Source organism: Rhopilema esculentum, chromosome 11, assembly GCF_057945365.1.
Source record: "Rhopilema esculentum isolate cy_ngs chromosome 11, ASM5794536v1, whole genome shotgun sequence".
NCBI classification, from domain to species: Eukaryota; Metazoa; Cnidaria; class Scyphozoa; order Rhizostomeae; family Rhizostomatidae; genus Rhopilema; species Rhopilema esculentum.
The window spans coordinates 9149994-9172167 of record NC_142825.1 but is presented as its reverse complement, the minus strand read 5'-3'; the positions used below and the strand labels follow the sequence as shown (position 1 = coordinate 9172167).

Genomic DNA, 22174 nt, shown 5'->3' with positions numbered 1-22174 from the left:
TGCATTGCCTGCCCAGTTTCGTTAGCGAACACCAACATAACATACTTGACTATGTTACATCATTTACTCTTAGTACGTTTGACTTTAAAAAGACTTGGTACAGGTTTTTGTGATGGTAAGATTAGCATATAATTTTTCGAGACAGTTTTTCTGCAAAACAATACGTTTATGAGAATCGTCCAAGTCCTCTTGTGAAACAACAAGCAAGGTTTCAAGAATACCTGCAGAATCCCTAGATGATATGAATGTAAAACTGCAACAGTTTCATGAGCGGCAAAAATGTAAAGTGAAATTTGAACAGCATAGCTGTAAGTGAAAGAAGTCTGCTTATTTTGCTCCAGCTCTTGGAGTATTCAGCTCTAGATGGAATCTGTTCTGGTATGTCTTTTGCTTCGGGACATCAAATACTATCTGCTCATAGTTTGACTCGGCCATTGGAACTGGTGTAAAGTGAAATTCTCCTGAAGGGAATACAAATAAATCATGAATCTATTAAATCGCAGTTGGTAATGTTAATGTAAAGCGAGGTGGTGAATACAAGGCATTATCACCAGCGTAATTCAATACTGATATATAAAACCTCACTTACAAAACTTGCAGACAAAGTGATAAGGTTTAAAGCATTAGTAGAACATGAGCTTTTAGGTACCCCATTCTTCATTTCATTTAGATCAGGTGAATTACTTGACAGAGTATTTATAGTTGATGCTGATGCTGAAGCTGAAGATGCTAAAACTTTGATCGCTTAACAATGAAACAATATTTTTCCTGTCTCTTATTCGCAAATTGTATAAACAAAGATGACAGAGATCCAACAAGACATTGAAATACAACGGCAAATGTAATATTGGAATTTTACCTTGCTAACGCTGTAAATAATAATGATACAAAATGTGCTCTTGCAAGATGTCTATGACCCCATCCAGAAACCCTCTATCTACATCAATTGTACAGTGATAATTTTCCTCAAAGTTAGTTGTGATTAAAACTACTGACACCCAGTGCGAAGTCTATCGGAAAAGATTCTGTCAGAGAAGACATTTCTTAAGGGTCATATTTGAACACAGATCTTGCATTTTGGGAAATTCCTGTACCTTATCCCCTGTTTATGTTACCTATCCCAGAGATTCCAATGAAGTTTTTAGACGATCCTTCAAATTAGATGCTAAAAACTGATTCTATTTCTAGCCAGGAATCCACCTACAAGAGTCCAAAGTTTTACAGGTAAATTAACTTTGCCATAATAGCTGCAAATTTGCAAGGAGAGGTTCGAAAAGTTGTTAGCTGAGGTACTTTGATGATAAGTATAAAGATATATTTTTTCACAATTTAACAAATTCTGAAGAGTGTCAGTCACCAGCAAACCATGAATTTAAGATAGAAAGACCAAGATCGATGTTTGGTCTTGGAGCAAATCTGCGCTTACAAAACCCAATGCTTCAAAAGTCCAACATTACATCCACGAGTAAAAAGAACGCTTACCGTAAGCTTTATAAAATGAAGCAACTTACTGTTAGGAGTGGCATCCGGGACTGGCCTTTGTGGCATATCAATCTCATTTGGTAATGCCTTTGGAATACCTTGTTGCATAAAAAGGTAAGCAAAAGTATTTTATGAGACCTTTCTTAGATGCTGGCAACTCAAAACTTTTATCAAGAAAACACTCAGTAAATAGAATATTATTTGTGAGAAACATATCCAAACAGTGGCCTGGAAATCATTTGCTAGTTTTTTTTAAGTAAAAAGTTACTTTTCAGGTTGTCGTTGATTAGAATATCTTTAAAAATTGATTGATTCTGCAGACAAAGCAGCTAATATATGCATGACAGCTCGTGAAGCCATAAACTCCTAATTTTCCTTCACTCATGATTAACCGATTTTTGCCAATCCACTCTTTTGCTTGTTTATAACTAACCGATAAACCCAACTTTTCACAGAACTTCACTCAGGGTAGTTCATTCTGCTTTCTGTCTTCACTTTTTGTAATCTAGCTTCAATGTAAAAGCCAAACAATCTATGTGCATTTGCTAACCCCAGAAAGGTCTAAGACTGAAAATTATTCTTTTTGGTCGTCCATTTCCAGGAACAGATCATTAGACAATTAGATAAGGGCCATCACAGCTCAGACTGCTATCCAGGGATAAGCTTATTTTTGTTCAGGCGTAAGAAAAGCCAGATAAGTCAGTTTTTAGTTATTTTGCGCACATTCCAGGGTGCAACTTTTGAGGTTCGTTCCAATTACTTGAAAAATGTTTGCCTGGCTTTTCTACTTTCTATTATCTATTGAGACATGATAACTTTTTTGAAGACAATTGGAAGCATTTTATTTAGAAATATTATTGAAACTGCTTTCTAAAATTGAAACTGATAATTGAATCAAATAAACTGCTTTGTCAGTATGGTCAAGCCAATAGTCTATTGTCTATGAATCTGTTATAGAAACTCCAATTATGACATTATGACAAAGATCTTCTTTATATCAGTCATTCAATGTCTATTCCGTAAAAGACTTTTAGGCGCAATGTGTGGTATGAGCTACAGATAAAAACCACCACAATTGAATGTTTACAATTCTTTCAGAATTTCTTTTCTAAACTTATTGTGAGTGGCACGCTTGGTTTGTCAAACGAACGAACGCTAACCCTCACCCAGTTAAAAGATTTGAATGGAAAATGGATCTCTTTTCATCTACACAAACTGAGTTCTTTAGTATGAGGGCGCTACTTAGTACTCTAGCATAGGGGTGCTATATAAATTAAATATTTTTATTATTCAGCAGAGCATACTGCATTTAACCAAAATTTTCAAAAAGGTCTTACCTGATGTTGTTCCAATTGGAAGGGTGAAAGAGGTTTTCATTGCATTCAAAACCTCAGTGTTTCCATAATGCTCTGTCAAAATAGCCGGGTTGACAGTTTTTCTTCGTAAAGAGTCGTACATCGTCTGATTTGAGAGAAAATAGAAATTTAGGAAATAAGGTTTTCTGCAAACTGGTTTAGATTTTGCTGTAGTCAAACCAATTATATCTTAACATGGTTACCCTCTCGTCAATGATAGAACGATCTAGACAATGTCAAGAAAATATTTTTGGGCAATACGCTGAAGAATTCATTGAAAATACAAGTTTTTTTGGCACTATAAACGCTGCATCCCCGTCGACTTGACAAATCGTCAGGATAGCACCCCTTCGGCAAACACCACATAATTTATTGATGCTCGTGCATTTGAGGATAAGTAAAGGGAAACATTAGAAAATCAGCTTGCTATTCTTCCTAATCAATTTTGTCTACACTGCATTCTGAAAAATGTTAAGAAATGCAGATGAAAATTCTACGTCACAATTGAAAACTTCAAAACTTAAATCTAGAAAGAAGTGTTGTATTTATCAGTTTTGGGAACTCACTTGAAGCCTCTGTAACTGTCTTCCCTTATCAGAGAGTTTTTCTGTTACTTCAGATAGCCTTTGCTTTGTATCAGTGAGCTCCTTCGTTTTAACTAGAAAGAAGGAAAATATTTTTGGTCTTTGAATAAATAAATAGAATAGTCTTAGTTTTAAAGAAAAAATTGTGAACTTGGGAGACATTAATGAAAATTACATTGACAGAAATATTTGTTAACTACTTACTGTTCATTTCTGACTTGACATCTTGCATAATGTTAAGGTACAACATTGGTAATCCATTGCTAACATATTCCAATCACAGATGAAATCTTTCAAGCATCTTACAGCTTGTTGTTAAACGATAACTTCTTGAATAATATAGTTTGCTCTTTAACTAGGTCGCGGTCTATTGCAGAAAATTTGAGAAGCAAATTTTACAGAACATAGATGCTAGTTTTCTGCTAACTAGAAGGCTAAAAATAACCATTAAACTCGTTTTTTCCTAATAAGAACTTGTAGAGAGGACCCCATTTTTCTAGGAATCAGTTTCCCTCTCTAGATCACCCCTGCCTGACTTTGCAAACTTCAACTTCCCGAGCTGGGGGTTTTGCCCGAGTCTATGCTTGAGAAAAATACAAAGCAGGCAGATAAATTTCATCATTGACTCTAGACGGATCTGTCGATGAAGAAATTCATCGCATCTCTTTTTATAGATTTTGGAGCTGTGAAACTCGCTTCTGTAGTTTGCTAATCTTATACTGTAATTTCCACATTTTCTTTTGCAACCGGACAATCTCCTCTTCACGCTCAACTGACGATGAGAAGGCCTGCTCAAGAACCTGATTCTGCTGATGTTGTTGTTGATTGAAACGAAAATTTTCTGCATGTGATAATCTGCTCTCATCTAAAGTTGCCAATGTTTGAGCAGAAGAATCATGATCCATTGTTAGCTTTGTCCCCATAAGAAACCTCTTAGTCTGCTTTCCGATCTCTTGGCTCTGTTTTGCCAGTGTCGAATTGTGCATGCTTGCAGCCATCCTTATGAACACTTTTGTATTATCAAAACAAAAATCTAGCACTTCATGGTGAATCTACTTCTTCAAAATTATCTCACAAGTTCCAATCTGGACATTAAATATGAGTTACTACATTTCTTTTCACAAACTCTTTGCACATGCGACTTATGAAGCTCAAACCGTTAAAGAGGCCCCATTGAAATTATGTATTCGGCATGGTACCATGGATAAGGTTAACAAAGCAGGTCAAAGATCATTAGCCCCACCTGCCATCATCAGCATGCAGATCGATTTAAATAAGGTTACTTTTTCAAAACAGTAATAATAATTGTTGCTTTAAAAGTAAGATTTAAAACCAGCCACATACGATGAACGATAGAAAAATGAAAAGTGCTGTTTACTTGTCTTTCATAAAGTGCGCGATGCCTTTGAGGCAGAGATGTACGTTTCGTGATGATTGCATTAAGCGTGAAACTCGGAGTGCCAACTTAGAACGGTCCTTTTCTTTACAATAAAATTGAAATGAATATAAAAACGTTTTTTAATGTGCTAGAAATTTTACAAATGTTGGCTTAAACCAGGTTTTAAGAACTTTAATAAACATAAGAACTACTGACATAAAAACGTTATCATTTATACTTCGTTCATAAGAACCTTTTTAGTCTGAGTCAAAAAAGGGTGGATTTTAACTGTACCAAAAGCCGGTTTGGCTAAGAATACTATATCTCAAATTATTTTATAGCAAAAATGATTGCAATTTAAATCGCAATTTTGTATGTTTAGAGAAAATCATATAGAAAATGTTTAGCTTATCTGAGATATAGACATTTTAGCTGTACTTTTTGAAAAGGATACTACTCAGTTCATTTTGAATTTGTGCAAGTAGCTGCTCGTAGTACTTCTCGAGCTGGTTCTTTGACTCTTTCGCTCTTGTCGATACATACTCATGGTATACTCTTTCACTGTATGCCTAAAAGACAGCTTGAAGTTTTTTCCCACCGCTAAACTTATATTTACAAAATATGACAATAATGGCTATAGGCACAGCCACCGCGCATTGTGATGGCATTGTGAAAGAGAGCATTCAATGAGCGTCTAGACAGGGTTGTCTTTAAACAATTAATCTGAAGACTGTGCTCATATACCCCTATCTCCCCCCCCCCCTCCAAGGCTCAGTGCATGTCTACATTGCTCATGTAAGGGTCACATGTTCTCTGACATTTTGCATCCTAGAGAGGCTGGCACAACCTAAACAGTCTGTAAGTTTGTTTGAAGACTTCGAGTTTGTTCAAGTTTTTCATTATCTTGTATTTCATCATATTCACCAAGACAGCTATAAGCTAGTTCGTAATTCACATTTTTAATTCAACAAAGCTTTTCTGGATATTTTTTATAATTATATTTAATAATTTCTCAGTTAAGCGACTCGTAAATCATTCAATTATAATGGAAATCATTATTCTGAGCAAAAATACAAAGAACAAGGTCTTAGAATTGGGAAGATCTCTTTTGCTGCCTATCTTTTTGAAGACAGAAAAGTTACACGACAATACTCTAGCAGGACGAGAGATTCTCGAATTGAAATATAAAATTTAAACAGCTCCGGGGATGCCAGCATTTTCATTATCTGTGACAACAATTCTACAAAAAATTAAAAAAAAACTAGGGGCTTAAGTGACACAGAATAAGAATAAATAACAAGACGAATCAAAATCAATGCAGTTTTAGTATTTTCATCAAAATTATGAAAAATTTGAAGCAAACCTGGTATGACCAAAAAGCAATGGCTCTAGAACAAATTTCCATTATAATTTCTGGCTTAAGACCAGCAAGGACCATCTAAGAAAGTAACGTAAAACAAATTAAAAGACAAGATTGTTTATATAGTCACATTTCGTAGTATATGTTTTTTACATTGAATTCCGGTTTATTTTGTAGAATAGTTCTTGCTTAAAATATTCTTAGAGCATTTTTTATGTTATGTTCACAGTTTTATGTTAAGTACTTTTTCATTTAATAATTTACTCACAAAGTAAAGATCGATTTTACATGCAAAGGTCAATAAACACGTGTGAGTAAATATGCTTAACTTTCTTTTAAGTTGCACGTTCAATTTTTCTTTGGCTACTTACGGACTTGTATTCTTCAGCAGGCTGGAGATCAACCCTAATGATATCAAATTTTCCAGGTAGATTTGCTTCACCTAAAAAGTATTTCCGATTGTAAAACTGTTTATCATTTCATTTACAAGTGTACAGCTCTATAATCTAGATGAAAGAAATGATACCCAAACGTGCCAATAATAAAATAAACAGTCTTGAATAATGTCTTTCCATTTTGTCTCAATTAAGATCTTTCATCAACAAAAAACTGTAAGATACTCTAAACAGAAGATGTATTACTTGAGTACTCGTGACAAAGACTAATGAGAATGAAGGAGCATTTACAGCGTGAGTATTACTGTTGTCACCCAGCCAGACAAAAATCTGCATGTTTGACATTGTCCCCACTTGAGATATCAAAGATTGCTGGGAGTCATAGCAGTTAAGCAAATGGTGATTACATACAATAAGTGTGCAGGGTTAGCTCAATTTCTTGCACAAGTTTTCTACGCTAATGTACCATACAATATGGCGAGAACAAAATATTTTGCTTCATATAAAAACTATCTTCACTCACAAGCCGGACATTTGTATGATTTGTTAAACTGCTTCGTTCCATCTTCGTCACAAAAAATATCTGACAACATTTTTAAGGTAAGCATGTACAGTGAAAAGACTAGTTGCATCAAAGATTATCTTATTCTTTTTTATGTTAGTTTTTCTTTTAGTTTTGATGCATGGTCCTTTATAAACCAAAATAGCTGAATAGGCTACTATGCTTAAATAGTTGAAAATTAAATGAAATGAATGATAAATATTTTTACCTGATCTCAATTATCGGTCTTTTGGGTGCGGCTGAGAAAGGGATGACGTTAGAGGCTGAGAAATTTAAAGTTTCGACGACAAGGTGGTGTTGTTATCCTAACTTTTGATTTGGTAAATACCAAAAAACATTAATTTTCTGGAAAAAGATAATTCGAGGCCTAAAGTTTCCTATAATGAGGGTACTAAGTCCACCAGAGTCTATCTTTTAGTATTTGTCCCTATAATATCATTTCATGTGCAAAATATAATCAGGCGGCGACTGTATAAACAATAAGACGGCTACATGAAAACAAAGAAATTGAACAAATACTAATGCGAGTTTTAACGAAATTGAGTTACAATGTGATAGCAAAGGTTGTGTTGAAAGCCAAGACTTTGGCATTTGTGTAGTTGAGGGAGCCCTTTTTTGAAGAAAATATTCCGAATAAGAATTTCATAACGCGCCTCATCTAGAATACGAACCTAAGGATTAGTACTCTGTGACTTCGTTATAAGGCAAGCAGTTTAAACGTCTTCAAAGGATAGTAATGTAAGTTCGATTAGGTATAGAACAATATTCCACATGTCGTTTTTTCAACAAAGATGTCGTAGAAACCAACAAAGTTCTTAAGCATTTTTTATCTATGATCTCATTAGAAAATGGTCGTTAATTGCTTAATAAATGCTCTTGGTCTATTCTTCACATTTGCGTTTATGTGAAAATAATAGGTATATTCAATCATTTCAATAGCTCGATCTTACGATTTCGAATTTCAATTCAAATGACAATTTTAAGGCTTTAAAAGACTAGCAACAGCTTGCTTCCTTTCATCTATTCTTCTCTATGTGCAATATCCATTTAGCCTTCCATAATTCCATCTTTTTCATTTAGACCATGAATCTATTTCATAAAACTGGATTGCATACTAAGGTATAAAAATTCCCAACAACCTATATAATTCATAAAAATTAAACACAATTTGATTTGCTAGAAAATGAAAAACCCTGAATAAACTTTGACGACTGCATGCAGTTTCAGAAGCGTAATTGTCTCTTTGGAATGAGGGACATCTGTCAAATATCACATTTTAAACAAAAACAAACGATTTCTTTTCATGTATTCGTCTGTGTTTGTTGAGGTAGGTGGAGGGTTACATGCTTTAAAGGGTATGTGTATATTAATTATAGTGAAATCACGTTCAAGCGAAATTAGCAATTCCACAAAATGTGAAGAAGGGCCTAAACTTCCTTACTTAAGGAAGAAATAGGATGAAGAATCTAGGAAATCACTAACTAAGGCAAACAAATTCTTAACCTAAAAATGCTTCTTATATAATTCTGTAAAGAGTTAAAGACTGTAGAAGAACGTACAATACAATTTAATAATAAAAAGAAAGGATACGGGAGCAAGACGTAACCTGCGAGGAGTAAAGCGTCATTATTAATGTGACGATGCTGTGTATGAGCCATAGTTAACAATCGTTTGCGAGCCCATGTGTTTTATGACCCAAGGATCGACTTCGATACAAGCCAGGTTTTTAAGAACGTCCAAGCGTTTCTAGTGACAAATGCATCAACTAAACAAACAGGACACATTGAAGCATCAAAGCAATTTGTTCTTGAGCAATCTCATACTCTTTTGAAATGAATCATTTTTGAAAATATGCTATTGATTTTTCAGAAACCCCAGAAAAATGTCCAAACCTTTTTTCTTTTCATTTAATCTCGCAATTTATAATCATTGGAAAAGTGATGGATCCAAATTTTAACAATCGAGTTCTGCAGCTCGAATGTGACTTGCATAAAAGAAAAATAAGAGTAAAAAATGTCTATTCTAAGCACATTTCGTCTCAGAAATTTTCTCAAGGAGATCAAAATGTTGTGGTCTGCGGAACTACACTACCACGACAAAAGTATTGCAACACCCAAACGAAAATGGCATCCAAAAAAATTGAAGTTTTGTAAACTAATATCTTTACGCTGAAATATTCCCCTTAAAAGTGAGAATAATCAGGCTAAACCAGTAGTCAAATTCTTTGAAATTTAACGAGGATTTGGAAATACTCAAAATTAAAATATTTACCTAAGAAATCTTGCAGTTATAAGAAAAAGTATCTGCAGTGGTAAAATCAAAATATCTAGAGGATAAGGAGTTAGTAGTTGTGATAAAACTTCGTATAACTGATCTTTTACTTCTAAAGATTTCGAAACTTTTTACAGAAAATGAAAGCAAAATAGTAAGAGATCCGGCAACAACGAATCAAGTCAATATTCCCGACTTCTTTAGCCCCGAAATTTTCCATTTCACCATGGGTAATTTTTTTGGGTACAGTTAGGCCCATATAAATTAGTAAATCATAAACTAGCGACGTGCGAGTTAATGCTGTGAAACATGTCAAAATAATGCAAAAAAGTTTCTTTGGTGGAATCAAATTAATGCTAGGGAAATGAGGAAGGCAGTTTTTGTCATAAAAAGCAATACATCCCCCTTACAAGGCCATTTTCACTCAAATTTACCTGCAAATCTGCAAACTCTATGTCCTTCCTCGGCCATCACAAAGACCTAACCTTAAAATAAGCGAATATTTCTTGTTGCCAACAAAAATGATCTGATTTGAAATCCACAAGGTTCTCTAAGGTTCAAACAAAAACTGACATAGAGACTTCATTGAGAATGAAACAGAATCCCAGTGCATTTCATCAACAAATTTTGTGCATCAATTCCAAAGCAATTTTTCGTACTTATCAGACCTCACAGAAGCACCTCAACAGAATGTCTGTTTAATTGAAAGTTACTTGAATTGCTGATTTACAATTTTGAAAAATTAAAATGGAATATTCGAATTAACGCATCATTGAATTTGCAATTTTATTTGCGTGCCATTGGCTGATTAAACAATAGCTTAATCACACAACAACAAAAGTTATTGCATGATCCGCCATTAATCGCCTTCGCAGGTGTTGCAATACTTTTGTCCTGGTAGTGTAGCTCTCACTTAGACAACTATATTTGCTTCTTCTTAGATTAGTGTTCAAAAGTGAAATAATTATTCCATAAAGCAGTTCTATTAATTTTTATAAAGTTACAGCTAATAACAGGGCAAGAATTTTTAGTTGCTGCATTCATTAAAGCGAACGTTTTAATGTTTTCTCTCTGGCGCCAATCAGGTGGTATCGCCTGATTGAGCATGAACACTTACGTGACAAAAGTATTAGGACAATGAATAACAAAATGGCGGCTCCAAAACTAACATTCTAACATTGATTGAACAAATCTTGCTGTATTGGCGGGAGTCTAAAAATGGCGTCAGCAAAAAGGCGATTCCTAACAAATTTAATTCATTTCCTACCTTTCTATGAAAAAAGGTCACAAAATGTCAGGGAGAAATGGAAAATATCAATGTTTTAGTTTCAATACCGAAAACACAAAAGCGACCAGATAGAGAACGAGAGGCAATATTTGGGTCTAGCGAGTCATTTGTTTGCTTTGCTGAAACTACAAGAAAATTTGGTTGCAGCAAGTCTACAACACATGTTATTCACAAGAACGGTTAAGTTTTGTACCACCAAAAGATTGTTTGTTAAGAAGCTTCTTGGCAGCCCTGATCCCAAGATGTTCACTCAATTAAGAATGGCACACTTGTTTCAATCTATTTCAGTCAGAAAACATGTGAACAAAATATACTTTACCCAGGCGTACTCCGTGAGTCTTTTCCTACATTTTCTGAAATTACAGACGAGCTCACTGTCAGCCATTTTCAGCGTTGTCTTAGAAACTGATTCGCCAGCATTCCAATATTCCCGCCAAAAAATTGCCTCGCTTTCAGAAAACTTTTGGACCAAGGACTAGGACTAAGGACTAACCAAGGACAAACATGATTTCTACCTTTGAATGAATAGCAGTTTTTTGGCGGTACAGAAATTGAAAATGGCTTTGAAAAAAGCAAACATTGAATGAATAGCTTGCGCTAGGTTTGGTATTTATTCTAGTTATCGGTTACTCAAACCGTTACAGAAAGGCCTAATACGAGCTCTAGAATTTATGCTGTGTGGCGATATAGAGATTTGGCGGTGCGTTCGGTTAGGTCACGGTATCTCGGAAAACTTGAACAAAGAGTTCACCAACGGATCAACAAAGAGTTTTCAGATCATTCCTCTTTATATTGACTCAGATTAAACCACATCCCTTGAGTTTAAGAATCGCAAGAGAAAAGAGCATCACAGGTCAAATTGACTAAAAACCGTTCATTGTTGTGGGCTCTCAAAAATAATGAAAACCTAGATATGAATCAACTGGATGCCTATAATTAAATATGATAGTTTCTAGCCTTCACGGGGACAGAATGTAGATTTCTATACTGCGTAAGAATCTCCTGTGTTGTCCTGCTGGAAATTCTTGCCCAAAGGTAGTGGGGAAGGGTGGTTTTGTGGATCTGTAGTGACTCTACTTAGGCCTGTTTACATCAATTTTTCCTTCTCATTCATTCCATCACATTTAATATTTTGGCAACGTACTTTTTGTGATGCAATCCTATGATTTTCAAACTGCCTTTACATAGCCAAAAGTGAGTAATGGGCGTTCCCTTCAGTTAAAAATTGCGTTCCTTGCTAGTAAAAGGGGGTTTTCTGGTGCTAAAAGAGGCGTGGTCCAAAATATTTTGTTTTGTCCCCCCCAGAGCGTAGTGGCTGGCGCCGCCATTGTCTACAGCACTCATATCACGCATTCGCTAATCCCTATTGTTTACTAATCACCTTCACTCGCCCTCCCTATCCTTTGTTTTCCTCACATCATTCGTGTTAATTTTAGATATGTTGAATTTGTAAGTCAGTTCATAGTTCAGAGTTCAGTCAAGCAACACACTGTCTCTCTCTCTGGCTCCGTGTTGTCTGCACGTAAAATAAGACTCGCTGGGTTTGGAAATGACACGATAGTCGATGGATGGTTTTATTAGTGAACGAATCGCACACAACAACGCTCAATTCTCTTATCACTAAGATCTCTTTAGACCACAATAGAGGGTATCAGAAGCAACCAAACTTTCGAAGTTGTGGGTTTGGGTTTATTTAGTCAAACTAACGAAAACGTATCAAAATGGGTTTATTTTCCTTGGTGTTTGTATAATATATAAAGTCATGACGCCGGGTTTTTGTCTTGCGGCAAATTATCCTTTCTAGACTATAGTCCTCTAGCTAATCCTAATCACTCTTGTGTTCTGGGTCTTGTGGCCTAGTATCCACGTGCTACAACGAGGTGTACTGTTTCAACTCTGATGTAAACATTGTATATGCTACACTTTTGTCTTTCATGAATTTATGAAGTTTCTAGAAAGGATAGGACTTGTTGTTGTTGACAGTATTTGCTCAGTAAGGAGGTTTAACTTAAGATCTATGGCAACCAACAGCTCAGCAAACGATCATTCTGTTGCGTTTGTAACGTGCCCAAATGAAGACGTAGCAAAGAAGATCGCCAGGTATGTTTTTTCCTTCGGTGCTGCATATGTTGCAATGTTTTTCATATTGGACATTGGCCTAATTTTTTTTTGGATAAATTATATTGTAAGGTTCTAGAAGCTTGAGTATTGCTGCCAGACCCATTCCATAACTTCTCCATGGACATGTCCCTAACCCGTGCACTTTCGATTTTACTTCAATTAAATGCAACATGCAACACTTTTCGCTTGCCTTGAATAACAAAACTGGCGCAACTACAAGGCAAACATTTCAAGGTCAGAAACCTGCCTGTATTTTCCGCGAACTTATTGTTCGATTCAAACATCTATTCGACACGGCCTAAGATTTTAAAGGCTACCAAACATCGTGATGCAATAGCACCAAGATGAAATGATATAACTTTATTATTTTTCTTGGTAGCACAACATCATTTAAAGAGACCTATACCAAGACGCCAGATTGTTACCAACTATATGAACATAAAAGTGAGGAAAACCTACTCTGGGTTACAGCCGGCAAACAGTAAACCTTACCAGGAACAATCATAACTCCAAGGAAAACCCTCGAGTAAAAGCCGGTATATTGAAATCCTTGTATCTCAATTACTTTGCAAAAACTCTTCAAAATCGGCTGCAGTATTGTTGATCACTTTGTTAGGCTTCATGTTTTGGAGGAATCTTAACTTTTTCATTTTTTCAAGGAGTCCAAAAGATACAGGCTTTAGCTCCCAACTTTTTGCAAAAAGTGCAAAATATTAAGGATCGAACCACTGCTAAAGTCTTGTTATTCGGTTTTACCTACCGCACACTTTTCAAACCTCCCACTTTTCTAAACACTACCCTTTCTCGAGCCCTGATAACAAATATCTTGTAAAAGTAAGGTCTGTCTTAACAGTTCCAAAAAACTTTAGCAAAACAGTTGTTAAGTCCTTTGTAAATATTTAATTTTTCTGCGACCTTTCCTATATCCTTGTTGTCTGCATTTTTAATTGCTAAGGCCTAAAGGTAGTAGAATGTACCTGTACATAAACTGTTTGTAAAAATGTACCTGTACATAAACTGTTTGAAACTATTTCCAGAATCTTTCTAAATGATCAAAAAGTACTGCGTAAGGGGCTTATTTAGGTTTCCTGATATTTTATTGAATTTCAAAATTATAGAACTTAAAACTGGCGTACTGGTATCCGGCGATAACGTTTACAAAATTACTCAAAATCGCAGGGGCGGATCTAAGCAACAATGAATGGGGGGGGGGGGGGTGTTAGACACTTATTTTGGTGCCACACCCTTCAGGTCACTGGTAAATTATGGAAACGCCCATTTTTAAGATTCCGTTTTAGAAGTAGTGGCGATAAGAAGCAGTGGCGTAGCCAGGTTTGGAAGATTGGAGGGGCAAAACGGAGAAAATTTTTACTGACCACACCCTCAAGAATTTAGGAAAACATCCCATTTAGCAAAAGCGTTTGGAAAAGCTATGGCTTTTTTACGTGGCAATTTCGCTTTATACAACGTCATATCTGTGGCTGACCCCATTCTACAACTGCCTTTTTCCTTGAAAATCCATCTAACACTTACATTCTGAATTGTGTAAGGCGAGGAAGCACTACGTGTAAAAACTGATTCTCCACAGTTTTTATCAAATATCTAAAAGCAAAATCTCCGACAAGCATTTCAGAATCCAATTTTTTTTAAGGACTGAAGCGCTTTAGCATTTTAGTTTCTATTTTATCGGGATTGTTTAAAGAACGTGAAAGACTTTTCTATTTAAATCCTATAACGTGGGAGAAATTGTTGAACATTCTGTAGAGTTATAAAGGAGGGTCCCTGTGCGAGCGAAGCGAGCAGAAAAGTTTTGCGACGACGCCCTTCAGATTAGCTTGAAATACATTTCAGAATATTTCTTACAGTCGTTTGCAGTCTTTAAAAACGCTTTAATATCCCTCTTTAAGGTACTAATTCTACTGCAGATTTGTACTTTTCTCAGACACCGACTTTCTGAGCGGCAGCTCCCCTTGCCTCCCCCCGCTACGCTACTGATAAGAAGATAAATACTAATATTAAAGAGATAAATAAAGTAAAATCTTGGCGTTAATTTGTTACTGCTGACTACAAAAAAATTGGATTTTACCGAAAGGAACCAAATTTACCGAAGGAGACAGAAATATTTGGGGGGCGCACCCCCTACACCCCCCGCTAAGTCCGTCCCTGCAAAATCGACTGGAACTTTGTTCTTTTGGGAAAAGATTTATAGGCCAAGAAAGCTTCTAAACTAATGAAAAATTGAACCGCAAACGATTATGCGACTTGGTAACAGTTCGAAATAAAATTCAACTTCTATGTGAGATTGCAAACAAGGCAATGAAAAAATATTTCCTCTGATTTTTGTCTGAAACATTTCAACAAGAACTTAAAAGCCAGATGAACTTATTCGAAAGAGCCTAAATGTTTTATGGAGATATAGATTTGGAAGATTTTGTCTTTCCTTTTGGAACTGAGGACATGTAAATGCGAAGTGCACCCCATCTCCAAAAGCTTGTGTGGACAAGCATTATTTTGAGTACCTTTATGTCTTTTTATTCTATTTTTCCCAGATCGTCCAGCTTCTGTTTCAAGATTGTACACACCCATTCTCAACCTTTAAAGACATTGCTTTCTTTGGAATTCGTTAATTACAGTGCTAGGTAACCTTTTAAGTTGAAAAAGATACAGTTTTCAAAGTAAAATCAAACTCTTGATTTGATAGCATAGATTTTACCATAAGGTAGAATAGCTTGTTTGCAGCTCTCGTAGCTTCGGAAACCAGTCGGTCAGAGAAATTTAGATTCGCAGCTTCATTATTAAAGCAAAAGGACATGCAGGCAAAACGGTGTGGTTCAGAATTGTTTAACCTCGAATGCTTTTGTTCAATAATTTCAAAATGTTCACTGAAAGACTGTAATTGTAACTCTAAACCATGTGTGCGATTCACATTCTTGAAGAACCATTTTTTATTTGATTGACATTTTCATTTGTTTTTCCCGAGACACATAATTTTGGTCTTGTAAATATTCTTTGTAAGTCTTCCAAAGGTAGTACTTTTGAGGTTTTGCTTTAGGTTTACAAATCTAACCTCGAGTTTTACAAAAATTTAGAGAATTTCTGAACTACTACACGCTTTCTTGAGTTCTCGCCTACTGAAACTTTATAATGTCCAGTTTTAATGATCGATCATTTCATCCAAAATTCCCCCAGCAGTTCAGGTAGCAAACAGATATTTTAGTAAAAATATTGACATTTTCATTTTCTTTGGCGGTCTGTTTGGCAATGTCTCGCTTATTGGTGAATCTTTCCATTTTATCTCACAGTAGCTTATTGGAATACACAAATTGACATGGTAGGCTGGAACTTAGTTGAAAGTGGGGGCTTGCTAGAAATTATAATTCAAGGGTGTGAGCTTATTGAGGGGAGCTTATTCGAAGATTTGAAGTATGTCGTTGAGATTAATAATCACTTTCTAGCCTCTGACTTGGGGGAAAAGTTGTGTCACAGCCGCACACTTTTCATTAGTTCATCAATAAAGCATCAATAAAGCACAAGTGAAAAGTGTAGAAAGAAAGCACATGTTTTCTTGTAATCAACAGCAAAAATTCTAGCTTTTATAGCTACTGGGATTTCCTTTCAACAAAATAAACTCAGACCTTCTCATATTGAACTTGGCTTATGCATTGTGAATTGTTAAAAGAAAACAAATGATTTGTCAAAAAAGAAAAAAATCACGGCTTTATTCTAAGGATGCCATGTTTTCAGCGCAAAAATTGAACATTTCAAGGACAAGTGAACGTTGAACATACAGCGGAACATAAAAAAGATTAAAAATGTCATTCTTCTAATACTCTTTAATAGAACATTATTTAGGTAAAATTCACTGCTTCTATGCTTGTTTATAGAGGGCTCGTTGAGAAGAAGCTTGCAGCCTGTGTTAACGTGATTCCGAGGGTCACATCAATGTAAGTGAATTTTGTATGTAATTCAATTGCAATTTTTTTAGAAATCACCTTTAAAATTTTGTACTTTTTAGTTTTAGCTAATGCAACGATGCAACAGATTTATACACCGTATTTCCTTTTAAAAACGTCTTTGGTTCTAAAAAGGGCTCTCTAAAATTTTTTTCATTTCACTTCGTTAGTTTGTCATCAAATTTGGATATATCTTGTTCAGTCGATTTCAACGGAATTGTCAAATTGCATTTGTCATAAAGCACAAAACTTTCTATCCATGCAAACGTTAAGCAAAACAAAGCAAAGTGAATGATTTTGGCCTGCCTTTTTAAACGGTTTGAAATCATTTTGCCTTTTCGTAAATTATCATGAAGAAGTTCCTCAAAATATCTTATTCTTTTTGTTTTTGATGTTGGTGCTATAGCTTATATACAAGATAAAACATTGAAATTTAAAAACTTGATGTTGTCAATCATAATGATCTTGATACCACATGTTGTCTCTAGATATGTTTGGCAGGGCAGTGTGGAAGAGGATTCGGAGATTCTTCTTGTAAGCTCTTTTAACTATTTTTTTTATTCAAAGAAATTCTTATGTTGAAAGCAGTTGATTGCTTTCCTGTAATTGATAAAAGTTCTGTTTAGTTTTTCATGTGACTTTGTAAGATCTTTGTAAAGATTAGATAACAAAGACATTTTATCCGTTACAACAGCCTTCAGTTGAAAGATAATATGTTTACCGATCTTTTCTATGACTATTTTTAAATTAACATCGCTACTGTTATAATTCAAAGCGGCAGGAACTTGAGAAATGGACAGACAAGGTCGATGTTCCCTTGTTGCTGGCTGAAGATTAATCACCAGCTGGATACTGCCTTCTGGTGAAGAAATTTTCATTGAATGTTTTTGTTGTTGCTGCAATTGCTATCGCAACCACAACTTATGGCTTATGATAAAGAGAGAATCCTTCGGAGCTTGAGTAGTTTAATGTTTAAGTTCATACTTCCAATCCAGGTAGCATTCTGAGTGACATGTTCTTGATCTCAACTCAGCAAGAGCCTTTTTTAGAATTGTATTCTAGATCACAGGGCTCTACAAATTACTGAAAGAGCATCGTTTTTTGACAGAATAAAATGTCTCAAAAGCTATCATTAAGATAAAAAGTAATGTTCTTATTTCAAGGAATTAATACGGTGAAAGATAGACCTTTCACATCACTAAATAGCAACCTGCTCTAAGTAAATATAATTTACAGCAAATAAACCAGAAGGGGCCCCACACTTTAGAGAAAAATGAAAATTGTAGAGGAAGAAGGCCCAGCAGATAGCGTCGATCCCGGGTCCCGCAGTCCCTATGACTGCTGCTGAATAAAAACACAGAAATGTGGAAGTAAAGAATGCTAATGCACTTTTTGTCAAACACCCCTCAGAATATAAAAGTAGGGTAATAACCAAAAATTAGTAGAAATTTATATCCAGGTGTCGATAAAGAATGTGGAGTATGAATGAGAAGTTTAGAAATGGTTATAAACTGTTTTTCATCCCACCTGTTTACATTAACTTTAAAAAATCAGGTAAAAATCCTGATTTCTTGTCAAATTTGTCTAATTTTGAGGCGATAGGCCCATATCTGGTACCGATTTTGATGTTTTCAAAATTGCGATTGATAAAATGAATTGCTTATTTTAGAAAATAAAAACAAGAACAAGTATTGTACCACAGTTAGCAGCCTTTGTTAGGTATTTATTACTCTCCCTTATGATAATTGCTTCTTACAATGTTTTTAATTGCTTGTAATGATAATTTTCTGCCAACTCTCAGTGCAGTGCTCAGTGGCATGTTGTAGGCAGATCAAAGAGAGATGTTATAGAAAAAGTATTTTCATACTGTATCTCATCAGTTTAATGCCTGACCTGTACTCTGAGCATGTACAGTCAGGTTTCGATTACGTTCAAGTTTCTCCCTCAAGATACCAACTTTGATATGCGTGCGAATTACTAATTCCATCACTTGTCTTTGTTTCAGAGAAAACCACCCTTATGATGTGCCTGAAGTGATAAGTATAAGGGTAAATAGTATCTAAAGTTCTTTATCTATAGTTCCTATAGATTTTATATGTGTTTTGTGCTTTGTGTAGATATTGTATGTGTTTCACTCCTTCCCTGGAAGAAGGGTACTACTTTATTTTTCCAAGCAAGCGCATAATTTTCGCCTGACTATCAAAATCAGGATATTTTTGCTACCTTCATGTAATAGTGACGAGAAAATTCACCAATGTACAACTTAATTTTGTACATTTTCTATATTGACTTTGACACGTTTTACTTTCTCGAACTGTACTGTCTCCTAATGCGCTCTAGCAGTGAAGTTTTTATACACTTGAAAGAGAGGCAGTGCCATAGCCATTTTATAGTGAATGAGCTGCGGGGGTAAGCCTTTGTTTTGTAAAGAGGAGGACAATAGTTTATCATTTAAAACAATGGAAAGTAACTGGGGCCGGAGGGGCAATTGCCCCCCCCCCCCTAGTTAGCACGTTAAAGGCCCTAGGCTATGGATTCTAGGACGTCCCGATATTTTGAGACTGACTTTTTCTCATTATCTTTGCCGTTAAATCGAAAGATATCTAGTTGGATTGAAGTTCATCTAATTCTTTAGGATGACAGAAATTGGAAGGTGATTTGAATTCAGATCAGGGTATTAATCTCTTAAGCCTGGTTTTCACTAGAGTCATAAGGGTCGTAAGGATCGTGAGAAACGCAATTTTAAGAGTTTATGACGCATATGATCAAGTGAAAACAACATGAAGATTCAGTCGGTTCATATCTTAACTGCAAATGGCCTTACATATACATATATATGTATACAACATGGCTCCAATTCTGAATTTTCTTGACTTAAACGCAAATTTCTACCATTTTAGATTGATCAAGGAAATGAACAATATTTGAAATGGATGTCAGAGACAGTGCCAAAGTGACTTAAACTACTGCATTTATACATTAGCCAAAGGTTAATGTCTACGATGAATGGTCAAATCCAAATGCCAATGACCGAGACCAAGGATCAAGTCTAGAATTCATTGCAAAAGTTACTTTCTGGTCATGTAATAAATTTACGTGTCTGTTAGATTAACGGGCTACGTGCAAAGCTTTGTAAGCAAAGATGTATTTGTAGCTCTTAGCTTATTGCGGTATTTTTTTTGTCGACTTCTTTCCTTTGTTTCTTTCATTGTGATCTTTTCTTGACCTCTAACTGTCAACTGATTTAATCTGGTGGATTTTGTGTACCAGAAATGAAAAGGAATGCAGGCTTTTGAGCGAGTGGAGCGTCGTAGTGTAACTGCTACCCTAAATACCAATCCGGAATGAAAGTTACTCCGCTTCGATAGCAATCCGGTATAGTTGGCAAAATATAAGTTACCTTCCTAAATTAAGTAGATTTTCTAAAATTTTAGGTTTAGTTCGCCAGCTTCGGAATTTCCCGTACTGAGCCCTTATGCGGAATCGTCTTTTTGCCTTATGCCCAATGGTATAGAACCGCCTTCGGCTTATACCGCATGAGTGATTTTGCCTCATTAGTTATATCATTGACAGACAAGGTGCTCTTTGGACCTAAAAGAGGCTAAGAAACTCGTTCGCAGACCACTCATTTGCTGGACAAAAGAAAACTATGGCGTCTCACTAGGCCTTCAGTGAAGATAAGTGATTTATCGTAATGTTCCCGGTAAGGAGCAGTGAATTGATATATAGAGCTTGACTCTATTATTTTGTATTGCCATAGAGGACTTTCATTTGCTATAGTTGCGTAAGGTGGGAAGATATTAAGATCCTGTTGGCTAACCTTGGAACCGTAAAGCGAATTTTTGCAAAATTTGAAGGCAAGTGATGAAGAGCATTTACAACGTTTCTTTTTATTTGCGTATGTTTAGCAGCAAAGTTACTGAGTAAAGATTTATTTGCAGATTAAGATACTAATCTGTTGCGTATTGTAGAGTTTCTTTGACAATATGACAACTACTTGCTTTGAATTATTTTTGTCTGATATTAATGAGTTTCCAATCCTTTCTAAATTTGTAAATGTTTTTTATTGTCAATGAAGTATTCGAGAAAAAATATTTTAACTGTTGTATAATTAAAAGAGATAACGAAGAAATTATTGTATGTTTTGGTTAGTAAAGTTGATAAATATGGTTAGAATTGTGCTGTAAATATGATTAGTAAAACTTGCACTGTTATTTCGACACATCTCCACTGATGATAAAATATTGTTCTGCCACTTTTTATTTGGGTATTGCAAACTCTTACAGATATTAAGGCTTTTTGTGAAAGGTCTGTATAAGGGCCTGTTTACATGATTCCGCTTTGCCGGGATATCCTGCCTAGCCGGGGTTTCAGGCCTTGCTGAGATACCCCAGCTGCCTATAGAAACACACACAATTGTCACTTTGCATTTACATGGGAGTTCCATCCTGTGCTGTCTTGATGGGATGTTTTCATCCTGTCTTGGCAAGGCGGGATATCCCGTCTGGCCAGGATGATTCACTTTTGTGTAGAAACCCAAACTACAGGACTCCTTCTTCTCTTTTATTCCCATTGACATCAAAGTGGCACAAAAGGCTCAAATACAAGAATGAAAGCATGATAATTGGCACCCAAATGAGAATAATACAAATCAGCTAAAATAATGAACCCTAATGACCCCTAATGAAATCAAATTCTACAACATCCCTCGTGAAATTAACTCTAACGAAATATTTATTTTCATTATAATAATTTTCATTTGCAGGCCTCTCTGTAAAGATTTGAGTAGGTGCGTGGCTGATCACGCGTCTCAGATCAAAATTTTTCACAGGGTGTGCAATTCATACCTTCTGATTGAAATCATGTGGAAAGTAGTAATGTCAGTACTATTAATGTTATAGCTTTTCTGCTTTTCCGTGCAATTTTTACTGAAAAAAGGGTTACTGAACAAGGGTAGTAGACCATTAATCTAAAAATTACTTCCTGTAATGGTAACAGTAGTAACGCAGATTTAGAGTTGTTTTTTCATCACACTCAATTGGAACAGAGAGTTTTCCATTTTTTAACATGTATTTCATGTCATGCCATTCCTTAAAGTGTCTATGCAGCAAAATTTTACTTCCTGTCTTTTTCAGGAGTTATATTTTACCATCTTTTCTGATACATTTGACACCAAAATTTTCATAATTTGACCAGCAAAAGTGTGTTTAAGCAGAGTTTGAAATTAGGTAGTACTTGCGAAAACTATAATATACATAGGCACTGAGAGTAAATAAACAATCCATCATCAAACATGTCTTATAGACTGAGGGGCGGAGTATGGCTACTTTTTAAGAAGCAGGTGCATGACGAAATGCACACCTTGTCTACTCTAGACATACTGCCAAGGCACGGATGTGCAATCACGCACCTCAAATTGAGAAGC

The 22174-nt window shown here is 35.5% G+C and overlaps 3 protein-coding genes across 4 annotated transcripts in view; 2 read left to right on the top strand and 1 right to left on the bottom strand.

Moving 5' to 3' along the window:
• Nucleotides 1-124: 124 nt before the first annotated feature.
• LOC135693272 (E3 ubiquitin-protein ligase CCNB1IP1) lies at nucleotides 125-12082 on the bottom strand. 2 transcript variants are annotated; one of them, XM_089111635.1, is made up of 11 exons: nucleotides 10995-12082; nucleotides 8707-8722; nucleotides 7078-7137; nucleotides 6531-6601; nucleotides 6163-6237; nucleotides 5254-5368; nucleotides 3626-3646; nucleotides 3404-3495; nucleotides 2820-2943; nucleotides 1512-1580; nucleotides 125-461 (listed from the first exon to the last, which is right to left on the bottom strand). In XM_089111635.1, exons 1-11 carry the CDS (start codon nucleotides 11058-11060, stop codon nucleotides 328-330), a joined length of 843 nt encoding a protein of 280 aa, XP_088967761.1. In that variant the 5' UTR covers nucleotides 11061-12082; the 3' UTR covers nucleotides 125-327. The 2 variants fall into 2 exon arrangements, with proteins under 2 accessions (XP_088967761.1, XP_088967762.1); XM_089111636.1 differs by lacking the exon at nucleotides 6163-6237.
• Nucleotides 12083-12192: 110 nt separating this feature from the next.
• LOC135693273 (uncharacterized) lies at nucleotides 12193-19939 on the top strand. The gene is made up of 6 exons (XM_089111637.1): nucleotides 12193-12775; nucleotides 16681-16740; nucleotides 17238-17283; nucleotides 18419-18468; nucleotides 18755-18797; nucleotides 19650-19939. The coding sequence occupies exons 1-6, from the start codon at nucleotides 12618-12620 to the stop codon at nucleotides 19704-19706; spliced, it is 414 nt and encodes a 137-aa protein (XP_088967763.1). The 5' UTR covers nucleotides 12193-12617; the 3' UTR covers nucleotides 19707-19939.
• Nucleotides 19940-20323: 384 nt separating this feature from the next.
• The window catches only part of LOC135693267 (rab-like protein 6), a 33259-nt gene continuing 31408 nt past the window's right edge, over nucleotides 20324-22174 (top strand). The window contains exon 1 of the mRNA XM_089111634.1: nucleotides 20324-20606. The gene's annotated coding sequence lies outside the window, so the exon portion shown is untranslated. The remainder of the gene's footprint in view (nucleotides 20607-22174) is intronic.